Source organism: Acomys russatus, chromosome 14, assembly GCF_903995435.1.
Source record: "Acomys russatus chromosome 14, mAcoRus1.1, whole genome shotgun sequence".
NCBI lineage: Eukaryota > Metazoa > Chordata > Mammalia > Rodentia > Muridae > Acomys > Acomys russatus.
In genome coordinates, this window is record NC_067150.1 from 36,282,528 (window position 1) to 36,297,317 (window position 14,790).

General features: G+C 52.9%; 2 protein-coding genes across 14 annotated transcripts in view; one reads left to right on the top strand and one right to left on the bottom strand.

The window, feature by feature from the left end:
• Positions 1-3,371: 3,371 nt before the first annotated feature.
• On the top strand, positions 3,372-8,335 carry Treh (trehalase). The gene is given in 13 exon segments (XM_051156317.1): positions 3,372-3,458; positions 3,576-3,720; positions 3,800-3,887; positions 5,125-5,217; positions 5,308-5,424; positions 5,517-5,639; positions 5,927-5,976; positions 6,093-6,287; positions 6,757-6,974; positions 7,187-7,298; positions 7,570-7,682; positions 7,923-7,976; positions 8,195-8,335. Coding segments are annotated over 13 exon segments (1,536 nt in total).
• A 798-nt stretch (positions 8,336-9,133) lies between these two features.
• Positions 9,134-14,790, bottom strand: part of Phldb1 (pleckstrin homology like domain family B member 1) — a 52,225-nt gene continuing 46,568 nt past the window's right edge. For 9 of the 13 annotated variants that reach the window (XM_051156306.1, XM_051156305.1, XM_051156304.1 and 6 more), the window contains 2 exons: positions 10,986-11,071; positions 9,134-9,980 (listed from right to left, as the gene is read on the bottom strand). In XM_051156306.1, coding sequence (XP_051012263.1) covers positions 9,840-9,980; positions 10,986-11,071 — 227 coding nt within the window. In that variant the 3' untranslated portion in view covers positions 9,134-9,839. The remainder of the gene's footprint in view (positions 9,981-10,985; positions 11,072-14,790) is intronic. The other 4 variants (XM_051156312.1, XM_051156313.1, XM_051156314.1 and 1 more) reach the window with 1 other exon arrangement.

The following is a 14,790-nucleotide window of genomic DNA, read 5'->3' on the forward strand; positions in this document are numbered from 1 at the left end:
TCCTTGCCTCCATATCTAGTTCATGGCCTCTCCAGGGTGAGACCCTGAATGAGGAGAGAGGAGGAAGATGGGAACAGACAGTTGAGACCTTTGTCGTGTTACAGCAGGCAATAGTGAGAGATGAAGATGTGGAAAGGGTTGCACACCTTCACACGTGTGGAGCATTCATGGAGCTCTACTGACTGTTAGTGCAGGCTTCTGCTTTTCTGGGTGGCTTAGAAAGCAGGTGTGGGAGGACGCTGGGCTTGGCTAGCCACTTCTTCCTGTGGGGGAAGGGAACAGTACAGCTGTTGTTTTCCTGTCATCTGAGCTTGCTCTTTCTTACCTGATGCCATGGCCCCAGTGGCAGGACTGCAGCTACAAGTGCCAGAAGCCAGGGTGGCTCCCAAGCAAGGGAAGGAAGCTGTGCCTATCAGCAAGACTTCCCGTGCAGTGTAGTCTGTAACAAGGTGTTCCAAACTACAAGCTGCCCGGAGGCCCTCCCATTTACAACTGGCACCCGAGTGATGGTGGCTTTATTACACTATGCCCCCTTAAATGTGTGGAGCCTGATTAGTATCAGAACTGAAATGCCTACATCACAGATATTCTAGCCTTGACCAAGATGATGATGATGATGATGATTTTTTTTAGGTTTTTTGAGACAGGATTTCTCTGTGTAACAGCCCTGGCTGTCCTAGTCTTGCTTTGTAGACCAGGCTGGCCTTGAACTCACAGAGATCCATCTGCCTCTGTCTCCTGAGTGCTGGGATTAAAGGCATGAGCCATCCTTCCATCCTTCCATTCCCCCCATTCTCCCAGAGGATGCTCTTGTTTGCTCTCCCAATGTATTTGATCATCAGTACCAGTGTCATGAAATGAGTTACTTACAGCAGGTAGTTAGGCTTTACTCATGATGCCACAGCGCAAGTCTGCAAAGATTATAGAGAAATGTTCTGTGCCTCATCTTTTTACCAAGTAAGGTGTGCAGATACCACTGCTTGGTGTCGGGAGGGGCTCTGATCATTTTCTGGATCCCAGGTAGGTTGGGAACAAAGTCAATCACCCTTTCAGGTGGTGGTGGCTCACGCCTTTAATCCCATCAGGCAGATGCAGGCGGATCGTTGTGAGTTCAAGCCCAGCCTGCTCTACAAAGCGAGTCTGGAACAGCCAAGGCTAATACAGAGAGACCCTGTCTTGAAAAACCAAAAAGAAAAAAGAATGGAATCACCCTGTCTCAGTTCAAAAGCTTGGGCCAAAATAGGTCCCCATGGTACATTATGTTACAGAGGCCAGGGCTTCCAAAAGGGCAGACACACCCGGTACTCGGGAAAGGCACCTATCTATCCTTCCTAGTGTCCCAAAGAGTGTGTCTTCTGACCTTTGGAGCAAGGGAGGTCAGGGTGCATCGGTGCATGTTGTAAGCCTCCAGGGGATATGGTAGAAGGCTGTGAGCTTGTCCCTTGAGCCCTAGCAGCTGGGGTGGAGATGTAACCCTTAACGACTTTGGCCTCGATATGCATTAAATAATCGGGAAGCCCTGCTGGGGCAGTACACTGCCCATCCCCAGGGCTGGAACCTGGCATATCTAGCAGCATTCATGGACTTGGCCTGGATCCTCCTCTTCCCTCTCCCAACCTTTGCTCCCATCCCTGCTTGCTCTAATTAATCAAATCTTTGCATCTGAACGCTTCTCATGTAAAGTGAGTCCCTGTTGAGCTCTGTGGCATGTGTTTGTAAACCTCAGCACCCAGGGGGCTCCAGCAAAAGGATCTGAGACCAGCCTGAGCTACACACAGTAACAAGGGAGCTCAACGCAACACAACAAAAGGCAGGTGGGTCTTTGTGAGTTCAAGGCCAGCCTAGTTTACTTAGTAAGACCCTATCTCAAAAATAAACCAGTGGTGGTGCACACCTTTGATCCTAGCACTGGGGAGGCAGAGGCAGTGGGATCTTTGTGAGTTCGAGGCCAGCCTGGTCTATAGAGTGAGTTCCAGGATAGTCAAGGCTACACAGAGAACCCTTGTCTTGAAGAAACAAAACACACACACACACACACACACACACACACACACACACACACACACACACACACACACACACACACACAAGCAAGGAAGCAAAATAACAGAACTACAGAGGTGGCTCATCAGCTTAAGAGCACTTCCAGAGAACTTGGGTTCAGTTCCCAACATGTCCATTTGATGTGATGTCATTTGGCCCACTGGTGGCCTCTGAGGACTGTATCTCCCCCTCTCCCCCCATTAAAAAGTGTATGGGCAGCCGGGCATGGTGGCACACACATTTAATCCCAGCACTTGGGAGGCAGAGGCAGGCAGATTGCTGGGGGTTCGAGGCCAGCCTGCTCTACAAAGTGAAGCCAGGATAGCCAAGGCTACACAGAGAAACCCTGTCTCAAAAAAACCCAAAAAGTGTAAGGGCATTTTATCCTCAAGTACATCTGTACACCACTTGTATGCCTGGTGCTCATGAGGGCCAGAAGAAGCATCAGATCCCCCAAAACTGGAGTCATAGACAGTTGTGAGCAGTATTGTGACCACTGCAGATCAAACCTAGGTCCTCTGGAAGAACAGCAAGCGCTCTTATTTGCCTAGCCATTTCTCTAACTCTTGTTTTATTCTTTTGAAGGAAATGAGGCCAGTGGTCTTGTTTGTTTCTTGTATTTGAAGTGCCCTTAATGACATCCTTGGCCTGATATTCTTTACCTAGTCTTTTTGTTTGTTTGGTTTTTGAGATAGGGTCTCATTATGTAGCCTTGGTTGTTCTGGAACTGATCTGTAGACCAGGCTGGCCTCTAACTCACAGAGATCTACCTGCCTCTGGGATGCTGGGATTAAGGGAATGTTCTACCTCACTTGGCTTGGGAAAGATTTATTAAGGCATTTCTACAGAAAGGCTTAGAGGTGCATGGCTTTAATCTCATTCATCACTCCAGAAGCAGGTAGATCTCTGTGAGCTAGAAGCCAGCCTGGTCTACATACTGAGTTCCAGGACAGCCAGGGGTGTATTATAGAGATATCCTGTCATCACCATCCTCTTCCTCCTCCTCCTCCAACAACTAGTGTCTGTCCCCAGCCCTCCCTTCTAATTCTAATTCTTCTCTTCCTCCTCCTCTCCTCCTTCTTTTTCTTTCTTTCTTTCTTTCTTTTTTTTTTTTTTAAAGATTTAGTTATTATGTATACAATGTTCTGCCTGCATGTAACACTTGCAGGCCAGAAGAGGGCACCAGATCTCATTATAGATGGTTGTGAACCACCATGTGGTTGCTGGGAATTGAACTCAGGACCTCTGTCTGAGCCATCTCTCCAGCCCTCTAGCCCTCTCTTCTGACCACTGCCGCCCCAACTGTCTCTGCAGCCAGATCTATTGCCATGGGGAGCTCCTGCACCAAGTTCAGATGACCAAGCTCTTCCAAGACGACAAGCAGTTTGTGGATATGTCACTGGCCACATCTCCAGGTAAAGCCACCGTGGCTTCTGAACCTCCTCCCAGGCAGGCGAGGGAGCAGCATAGGCTTCTGTGATCAGGAGTGTCTCGGCGTACCCACTGACCCCTTGATGTCCCTTGCTCTCCAGACGAAGTGCTGCAGAGCTTCAGCAAGCTGGCCATGGCGCACAACCACAGCATCCCCAGGCAGCAGCTTCAGGAGTTTGTCCAGTGGCACTTCCAGCCTGTGGGGGAGGAGCTGCAGCCCTGGATCCCTGAGGACTGGAAGGACAGGTACCATTCTGGAGAGAAGGCAGGAGAGGGTCCTCACTTGGGCCTGCCTCCATGAACTCTGTGGGGCCATCTCTTCTAGGCCTCAGTTCCTGCAGAAGATCTCAGATACCAAGCTGCGTGTCTGGGCGGAAGAGCTACACCAGATCTGGAAAAAACTGGGAAAGAAGGTAGCAGTGGCCTGGGTCTGCTTCATGGCCCAGCTGACTGTTCTGGGATGGGACAGAGCCATGCCTGTTGGGGCCCACAGTGCCTGAGAGCACATATATTCCCTAAGAACACAGCCCACACTCCTGAGCTCTAAGTAGGAGCCTTCTAGAAGTACTTCTGACTTCAGAAAGGAACATCTGCTTCTAAAGCCTCGCATCCACTCACACAAACCAAGCCAGTCCTGCCACCGGCGGCCTGTCCTCTACCTCTCTCCCTATGCCAGCCTCACTCCCAAGGACAGTCATCTTGCCTGCAAGTGGCCAGCCTGTGTCCCTGCCTAATGGTTTGCCCTAAGGCTGCCCAGGCCAACCAGTCCACTAGGTACATACCTGGTCCCTGCTCTGCTGCTTGCTCAAAATGATTGAGGCTGGCTGCGCTCCCCCCTATCAAACACACTTAGAACTAGCAGGAACGGACCAAGGAAGGATCTGATGGGCCCCACACCAGTTGTCGCTGCTCCCAGTCTCAACTGCCCCTGGGGACAGGCATGGGTTTCATCACTCTGGAAGGGGGACTGTGAGAAGGTGCTCTGCCTTCTGAGTTTGTCTTCAAGGGGCAGCGCAGGGGTGTTGGAGTACGGGAGACCTCAACTAGCATTGCCTCATCCACTCAGCCTCATCTGGGTCACAGCAATGGATAGTGCCAGTGGCCACCTACCTGATGCCATGCTGAGTGACCCAGGCTTCAGCATACCATCAAGTTGAGCCAGGACCCCAGAGGCTGGCATGTGGAGAGTGAGGACCCTAAGGCTCCCAGCAACTGGCCTTGACCACACAGCAAAACAGAAGGAACAACAGAAGCAACCTCCACAGCCAGGGATGCCAGGCCCTCTGCCCTCCCCGCCCCACCCCCCACCCCCACAGCCTCCGACCTCAAGGCTGGTGCTAGGCTCCCCGTGTGCCTTCTTTTCTGACTGCAGATGAAACCAGAAGTCCTCAGCCACCCGGAGAGGTTCTCCCTGATCTACTCAGAGCACCCCTTCATTGTGCCTGGAGGACGTTTTGTCGAATTCTACTACTGGTGGGTGCTCACGTCTGAGAGGCTAGAGCCTCATGGAGGCTGGCAGTGATGCGGGGGTGGGGGTGGGGCGGCGGCAAGGGGCGGAGCCAGGGTCAGTGCTCTCCAGCGTGGGAATGCAGGGCAGAGGGTGAGAACTGGGTGACTGGGTGACTTGCCTGTGCCCTGCTCCCTCCCCAGGGACTCCTACTGGGTGATAGAAGGACTGCTTCTCTCTGAGATGGCCTCAACAGTGAAGGGCATGCTGCAGAACTTTCTGGATCTGGTGAAGACGTAAGAAGGGAATCTTAGGCAGGCAACTGGGCTTGCCTTGGCCTAGCTCTTGGGCCAAGGCGGGTATCTAAGCAGAGTCCCTCTCGGCAGTTATGGACATATCCCCAATGGTGGGCGTGTGTATTACCTGCAGCGGAGCCACCCCCCACTCCTGACCCTCATGATGGATCGATACGTGGCTCACACCAAGGATGTCACCTTTCTTCAGTGGGTATTGTCATGCTGGCCAGAGACTCCCCAGTGCCAAGGGCGGTGGCTATGTACCTGGGCTGAGGTGTTGCTTGCTTGCCCCACCCCAGGGAGAACATTGAGACCCTAGCCTTGGAACTGGGCTTCTGGGATGTGAACAGGACCGTCTCCGTGAGCTCAGGAGGACAAAGCTATTTATTGAATCGCTACTATGTTCCTTATGGAGGACCCAGGTAAGAAACTGGCCTGCACTCAGTTCCTTGTCTGCTCAGTCTGATGTGAACATCTCTGTGACCTAGAGCTAGAGTTTGTGTGTTTGTGTGTGTGTGTGTGTGTGTGTGCGTGTGCGTGCATGCACATGTATGACTTAGCTTATCAGATGTGGACTCTGTGAGTCATAGGCCCCTTGTGCTGTGTGTGTCAGGGTGACAGGGTGGCTGAGTCAAGATGACCTAGCTTTCTGGTTGAGCAGAGGGGCTTAGCACCTGCTGATGTCAGGCTTTGCCCTTCTTTTTGCTAGGCCAGAATCCTACAGCAAAGATGCAGAATTGGCAAACACCATACCAGAAGGTGAGCAGAGGCAGGAGGAAGGACGAACTAAGCGTCTGCGTATGTGCAGCTCTGATCAATGGCTGCTCGCTCCTGTAGTCACTTCTGCCCTGGGGGCTGCTGTTCTGTCCTCACAGGGGACCAGGAGGCGCTGTGGGCTGAGCTCAAGGCTGGGGCTGAGTCTGGCTGGGATTTCTCTTCACGCTGGCTTGTCGGAGGCTCAAAGCCTGAGTCCCTTAGCAGCATCCGAACCAGCAAAATGGTACCCGTGGATCTGAATGCTTTCCTGTGCCAGGCAGAGGAACTGCTGAGTAACTTCTTCTCCAGAGTAGGTGAGCACCCAATGAAAGGAGACCTCCAGTATGGGCTCCTGTGTCAGCCTTGGCCACAGACCCAGGGGTAAGGCTCTTCAGTTAGTAAGCCTTCCCCCTGAAGGCAGCATTGAGGGAATGCTGCCCCTTTTGTTCCTTGAAGACCTCAAGGGCCTGTGAGGAGACACTCTGCTGCATGCATCAGAGATCTTTTCGTTGCCCAAAGCTCTCCTCAGCCCCTCAGAGCAAGTCTTCAGAATCATGGGCCTGGCAGACAGACCAGCATGTCCCCGGGGCCTGGGCAGGGCCATTAGTTGAAGGACCCACGAATCCTAGTGAGCACTGGGGAATCATGATCCTTGGACCCTAGAATTCTTAGCCTGTGCGGGCACCACATATGGAAGAGGGTGATGTAAAGACACCTAAAGCCAGGGACCCAAGGGTGGTGGCCAGTGCTCTGCCTGGTGAGACTAAAGGCAATGCCACACAGGGAATGACACCGAGGCCACGAAATACAGGAACTTACGGGCCCAGCGCTTGGCTGCCATGGAGGCCATCCTGTGGGACGAACAGAAGGGTGCCTGGTTCGACTACGACTTGGAAAAGGGGAAGAAGAACCTGGAGTTTTATCCCTCCAACCTCACCCCACTCTGGGCTGGCTGCTTCTCAGACCCCAGTGTTGCTGACAAGGCTCTCAAGTACTTGGAGGTGAGGGGACAGGGGGCAGGCCTGGCATCCTGGAGACAGGACCCTCCCTGCCCGTGGGGTAGCACCTGTCCTAGCCTGCAAGTCTCGCTGAGGCCACTGGGAGCAGCTGTGAGACAAGGACAAAAAGGGTCTGGAGGGGCAGCTCTGCCTTCCCAGAGAGCCCAGTGTCCTTGGCTCCTGCCTCAGCCACATCAATGTCTGAAACCTTTTAGGACAGCAAGATCTTGACTTACCAGCATGGGATCCCGACCTCTCTTCGAAACACAGGCCAGCAGTGGGACTTCCCCAATGCCTGGGCCCCCCTGCAGGACCTGGTCATCAGAGGTAGGAAAGCGGGCAGCTGATATACCCATGGCACTTGTCTAGTAGGCCCACCCTCCTCTCCTCCACTCCAACTCCAGGCCCTGGATTAAGAACCTGTTGGTCATGAGCAGGGTGTGGTGGCGCATGCCTGTAATCCCAGCACTCAGAGAGGCTCATCTGGGCCTCAACCTGCTTCCTGCCTTGGGCGGAGTAAGGCTGAAGCCACTAGTGGTTCTGCGCAGGATGGGGTCTCTGAATACTTAAACATTATCTGGGGTGGGGCGGGGTCTAGGTTTGGCCAAGTCAGCTTCTCCCCGGACTCAGGAGGTAGCTTTCCAGCTGGCCCAGAACTGGATCAAAACCAACTTCAAAGTCTACTCCGAAAAGTCAGCCATGTATGAGAAGGTGAGCTGGCTGGCCTGTCTCATTCTGTGGTTGGAAGTACCAGGCATGCGTGAGGCTTTGCCAGGCCTGAGACGGCACAAGCCAGTATGATGCGGCCCCCTAGTGGCCATTCTTGGACACTGCAGGGGTCTGAGCAGCAGCCTGGTACATTCTTCTGTTCCTTCAGTGGCTATTGCCCTATAGTTAGGGTGGTGAGCGTAGGGACAGTACCCGCCTATTAACCCATGCGTTTGTCCCTAGTATGACATCACCAACGGTGGACATCCAGGTGGAGGAGGGGAGTATGAAGTTCAGGTGAGCAAGTAGGGTGAGCTGACCGACAGTTACAGGCAGCTCCTGGGATCTGCTGCCCCCCACAACATAAACATCCCCCCTAGGCCTGAGATGCCCAGGAGGTGGGCCTATGGGTGAGATTCTGAACAGCAAAATCCAAAACCCTGGGAAGCTGGGATCCCCAAAACAGGGCTTGGGGGCCTCTGAAGGCTGGCCCCAGCATCCTGGCTTCTCTCCAGGAAGGATTTGGCTGGACCAATGGACTGGCCCTGATGATCCTGGACCGCTATGGTGACCGGCTGACTTCAGGGACCCAGTTAGCTTCCCTGGGACCCCACTGCCTAGTGGCTGGCCTTCTTCTCAGCCTTCTGCTACAGTAACCACAAGGCCTCATTGCCTGCTGCCATGCTGCCTCCTCTGGCTCCACCTCTCCCTTTTCCCACTCGGCCCCCACCCCGGCTGTCCTGCTTGGAATATGTGGAGACAAGACCTGATTCAGGAGGTCGAGACTGGGGCTGGATTCCTTCCTGGAACCTGTACTAGGGGAGAGAGTCTACACTTGGGAAAACTGAATCCTGATGTCTGAAGTACCCCCCACTGGGTTCCACATACAACCTGCACGTACACACGCGTACATAGTCAAAATGCTTTTACTGTTCTGCTGAAATGCTTACAAATACTGCAAAACACCCAGCCAGGCTGAGCAACCAAAGGCCCAGTGCTGGGGAGGGCCGGGAAGGTGGCTTAGTGTTAAGGCGCAAAGGCTGAGGCCAGCCAGCTGGAGACTTGATCCTCGGCTCTCCTTTCCCATCACCCTTGGGAAACTGAAGGGAGGGGAGGGTACCAGAGCTCAGGGCCTCTGCTTCTTCCCACCCCACTGACGATGACTCAGGCTTCTTTCTGGGTGCCCTGAGCTACTCTCCTTTGTTAGGAACTAGTCCTGTCAGAACGGGAAGACAACCCTCTTAGCTTCCTCTCCCCTCAGTGCTGCTGTTCCTCTGGTCTTGGATTCCCCGGACATCTTCCCTTCTGGCTCTAAGCAAGGCACAGTGGAAGAGAGAGGGCTGGACTGGGGGGGACTGGAGAGACACGGCAGCGGGGAGGTGTTCGGTCTCCTCCCACCATGTGACGTGCTCCCAGGCCTGGGTTGGAGAGATGATGGCACGTACCCTCGTGTGGCCCACAGTGAAGCTGTGGGCAGAGCCACAGAGTGGCCATGGCAATTAGTGTGTAACCATGGTGATGAAGCAGTCACCATAGTAACTACGATGATGGATTTGCAGCACGATGGTGGGGGCTGGACCTCAAGGATGACACTTGAGGTCTCTGGTCCTTGAGCAAAGTAGTGGAAAGTATGGAGGCGGGAGGATGGGGAAACAACAGGAAGGGGAAGTGCAGGCCTGAGCTGCTCCCCAGCTCCACACATGGCTCTGCTCAGTAACCCCCAGGCCCCTGAAGAAGGGTGAGATGAAAAGGGGATCTTTGGCAGATTCTGGTACCATAATTTGTCTTTTATAAAGAGAAAAAACTGGGGTGAGCAGATGCCAGGGCAGGGCTGAGAGGCCAGCTCTCTGCAACACCTCTTTAGCCTGCCACACCCAGGAGGGAACCCTGCACTTCTGGGCTTCCAGGAAGCAACAGGCATCTCTCCCTTTTCCTTACCTCTCTGCTGGCTCTGCAGGGGCCGGGGCCCCATTCTCAAGCACCAAACTCCTTACAGAACAATTTGTCTTCTTGCACGAAAACCCCGGGGTATTCTACTACAGCCTGACTCTTTGTGGCCCAGTGCCCCGTGTGCCACTGTCTCCAAGGATAAGCAGAGCGCCCAGTGGCAGGGCAACGGGGTCCTGGGGCTGACCTGGGGACCCAGGAGGGGCACGGCAGTTAGTTCATGAACTGAGTGTAGCCCTCAGCTCCCGTGACAATGACATCCATCCAGATGCGCATGGCCTCTGCAGATGGGGCCACCATGTAGTACAGCCGGTCATGGGTCTTCACGCAGAAGGTGAGGGCCGGATTCGGACTCTGCAAGGCAAGACAGTTAGTGCTAAGGTGAGACTCCATGCCTAGAACATTCTGTCTACTTGCCTAATTTGCTTTTCTCTTCCACATCCCCAGGAAGGCCTGATTGTAAGGCCGAGTCTCCAATAGGCCAAAGCCCCACCCCCAAGGGACCACAGGTTGTATTCTAACACATGGCAGAACTAGGCTCTTTTTTTTGGGGGTGGGGGGGGTTTCTAGACAGGGTTTCTCTGTGTAGCCTTGGCTGTCCTGGACTCGCTTTGTAGACCAGGCTGGCCTTGAACTCACAGACCAGGAGGCCTGTCTCTGCCTCCCGAGTGCTGGGATTAAACAGTACTAGGCTTATAACCCTTGCAACCACAATAGCGGCATACAAGAGAATCTGTCACAAGGGGTGTCCCAGTGAGAGTCAGAGTCTCCTCTAAGCCAAAAAGAGGAAGGAAAAGGTAGTAAGTAGGATGCTGGTCCAGACCCCAGAGGGGCAGGTGGCAGGGTTGTGGGGTGAGGGGTTCTGAGGGCTGGCAAGACAGGTGACTTACATAAGGCTGGCTGCCTGGCTCAGCCTCTTTATCAAGTCTCCAATCTAGTGGCCGCCCTTTCCCCACCTGCCCCTTCAGCTCCCCTGTCTGTACTGTGTCCCCAGGGTTACACCAGCTGTCCTGGCCAGGAAGGAAGGCAACAAGTGAGCTTCAACCCACAGGAGCTCCTTGCTTCCTCCTCTCTCTGGCCTGGAGCAAGTTACAGGGATGGAGGAGGCAGGGGTCAGGGGTCAGGGGCCATAGGGCAGAGGAGCTGTTAATAAGAGCAGTTCTGGTTACTGGCATGTGGGGTTGGGGGTACCTCAGTCACCATAGTCAAGTGGAAAAATCTTTTCTGGGAGCAAGAGAGGAAGAAAGGGAGAGAAAACTGGTGAAGAGAGAGTGAAGGGGCACCTCAGCCGAGCCCCACTGTGACACTCGTCCCTGGTGGCCGTCCCTGCAGCCACGCTCTGGGACCTCGCTGCCTCACCTTGGCTGCGCTGCGCAGGTGGTCATAGTACACTTCCTCGATGGCCTGGAAGTAGATGACCCCTTTCAGCTTCGTCTCGTGTTTGTCTGCAAAGGAAGCAGGGCTGGGCTGAGTGGGACAGAGCAGGGGTCGCTTCTTCACCTGGGACATGGGTTACAGTCCTGGCCTCTAAGACTGCAAGACGGAGTCTAAGAGGGAAGTCTAAAGACCAGGATAATGCCAATCAGAGCTCTGTCGGGATGCGATCTGCCATAAGACAAAATTACACAACTGGCAAGATACGTTAAGGATATGACAGGTGGTAGCGACAGGGGTGAAACTGTTATGGACAACTGGACCACATCAATCAAAAACAGGGCACCTGAGCTCTGAGTAATTTGCTGAGGCAGGATGGTTTTGAGCTCCAGATCAGGCTAAATGAAGTAATACTTATACATAAAATAATTACAATTACATTTTTAACATAAATACAAATAATAACTTAGAAGAAAGGCTTTGATCTCAGTGCTCAGGAGGCAGAGGCAGGTGGAACTCTTGAGTTTGAAGCCAGCCTGGTCGACCTGGTAAGTTCTAGGCCAGACAGAGCTACATAATTGAGACTCTGTGTCAATAAACAAGCCAACAGCACAAAGTTAATTTATCTGAATTATATAACAGACTTACAACGGTCACAAAAAGTTAGAACATACCATGTGTTCTATATCTCCATACAACGCATGTGTGTGGTGTGTATGCGTATGTGTGAGAGTGTGCACTTAAGAGGCCAGAGGACGATGTCATTTTCTACCATATTCCCTTGAGACAAGGTCTCTCAATAAAGCCGGAGCTGGGCTGGCAGCCAGCGAACCCCAGCAAACCTCTGTCTCGATCTGTCACAGTGCTGGGGTGACAGCTATGCATGGGGCACAGAGTACAAGGATTTGCACTCAGATTGAGCTCTTCCCCGCTAAGCCATCTCTGCAGCCCCAAGAAACACCTGATACAGGTGTGGGAATAAATCTATAAAATGCACCAAGTGTAAGTATACACTTGTACATGTATCTGAAACACACCTTATGAGGCAAATGAGAATATATCAGCTGCTATCAGGAATAAGAACGCTGTTCAGCCGGGCATGGTAGCGCAAACCTGCAATCCCAGTACTCGGGAGGCAGAGGCAGGTGGATCGATGTGAGTTCAATGCCAGCCTGGTCTACAAAGTGAGTCCAGGACAGCCAAGGCTACACAGAGAAACCCTGTCTCGAAAACAAACAAGAACGCTGTTCATCTGAATATGTGCTCACCTATAACCCAGCATCTGAGGAACACAGGCAGGAGGGTAAGGAGTTCAAGGCCAGCTCTGACTGCAAAGGGAGTTTCAGGCCAACGTGGGCGACATGAGTGTCTCACAAAAAGAAAAGACAGAAGCGCTCGCATTACCCATACTTGGAGGAAACACAGTTCTCACAGTAAACTTTACCACGTTTTGATTTTTGAACCACATAGACATTTATCTCATGGTATTAAAGGAAAGATGGAAGGCTGGAGGGGTTCAGCTCAGTTGGAAGCATGCCTGCCCAGCACACGCAGAGCCCTGGGTACAAACCTACAGTCACACAACCCTGGCATGGTGAGTGGGGGTGGGGAGATGGATGGCTCAGCGATGAAGAGCACCCACCTCAGACAGCTCACAAACCACCTATAATGCCAAGGTCTCTGGCCTCCGCAGGCACCTGCACATGTGTGCATATACTCACACATACCCGCACACATGCCTATATGTGTACCTTAAAATTATTTTTTACTTAAAAAAAAAAAAAAAAGGACAGGCAATGTGCTTCACACCTGTAATCTCAGAATTTGGGAGGTAGAAGCCAGAAGATCAGGAATTTAAGGGTTATCATTAACAACATAACAAATTCAAGGCCAAACCTGGGCTATGTGGGAGTGTGTCTCAAACAAGGAAAACAAAAAGCAAACAACAGAATGAAGCAGCCACGGAGCTAGGGATGCACACAGCTCAGTGGCAGAGCATTTGCCTCGAAAGCACAAAGCTGTAGGCTTGATTCTCCAAGCAGAGGAAGAGGAAGCTACGGTGGACTGACACACGCTGAGCCCCAGTGGGTGGGCGACTCAAGGCATTCAGTTCACTCACTGTGAGTGCCGTGTAGGGTACATGCAGCATTCAGCATTCAAGGTCTGGGTGGCTGCAGGGAGGAGGGTGAACTGTCACAGCACTGGTGACCACTTGGTATGGAAGAAAGGGAGGTGATGACAAACACCAACCAGATGGTACAAATGACACCCCCAGCCACCAGCCTGAGTCCACGGAGAGGGTGACGCCAATCACTAAACTCGGAAGTGGCAGCTATTACTAAGCTCTTCCCGTGGTCCCCTCCCCACATCCCAGGTTATTTCAGGCCCAGTTCCCAGTCCTGCCTCTCATCTGCCGTGATGCTGAGGGAGGAGCTTTGAGAGCTTCAGTTTTCCAGTGCACGGTTCCTTTCTGAGAGAACCAGCTGCCTGTGTCTTGGCATAGACTGGTGCCAACACATCCCTTCAGTTTGTCTCACAACCTCCTCCACACACGGAGCTCTGTGGAGTCAGTTGAGCTTCTCACTGTGCCCTTAGCAGCCACCCTCTTCACATTCTAGCACCATCTCCTCCCATCCGTATGCGTGACAAATGCCTAAGCAACCCTCGAGACCCGCCGTGGACCGCTACAACATGAATCCTCAGCACGGAACCCATAACGCTGAATCTGAGCTTTTGTTACCAACACCTGTATCTTCCTCCGCCAGGGATGGCTACGTGCCAGGCACAGAGGAGGTGCTCAGTCACTGCAGAGTGACCGAATCCTAGGTGTCTAGAAAGAAATCACAAATCTGCTAGGAAGCTACCACATGGTGAGAAGATTCAGGCACACAGCCTAGTCACTTGGCCAGCGTGGCTCAGAGCTCAGGAGTACCCTACCACATCCGAGGGTGTTAAGAGTGTGAAAGGCGAGAGCACATGCAGAGTCCAGCTGAGTCTGGCACAGAACTCGGCATCTGTCACTACTGCATAACGCTCTGGGCTGATGTCACACAACAGACAAAGATGGCTGCTGGAGTGCAGAGGAGGGTAGGAATCACTCCAGGAAGGTGGAACCCCTGAAGGGTTTACCCAGATTAACCTCTGAAGTGATTTCCTGTAGGAAGGAGGAGGGTGCTGGGCCAGTAGGCAAGCCACACCCAGGTCCTGGTGTAGCCCCACACCCATCTCAGCGGTTCCTCCTCTGACATTAGAAACCTGGCCACTCTCCAGTCTGGTCGTGCCCCACCCCCCTTCCTCTATCCCTGGAAATAGTAACAGGTTCCTGCCCACACTGTCCCGCCCACCTGTCCTTGGTCTTGTGCAATCTGGCTTCTGCCTCCTTGCGTGGTGGAAAATCTTCTCTCTACAGATCTCAGTCCCGGAGTCAAATGGCCTTTGGGCCACATCATTCTTGGCCTTTGGGCAATATCTATCACTGCTGGTGACACCTCGGGCTTATAAATGTCTGTTCCCTTGGCCGGCTTCCTTTTCTGTTTCCGCTGTCCACCTAAACGTGGTCTCCTTTTGTTTCACGGCCATGAAGCGAGATCCCATTTGCCAAGTGCCAGCACAGCACCTGGCACGAAGTCAGAGCCAGCTTCCTGCTTCCTGCCCTTCTGCCTCTGCTGGCCTCTCCCTGCATCTCCCCTATACTCCGCCTCATCCTTGCTGGAACTTTGAGGCCTTGGGCAGAGGCTTTCTGAGCCCCATTTTCCTTATGTAAAAGTAGGTGTAAATATAGAGCTTTTGG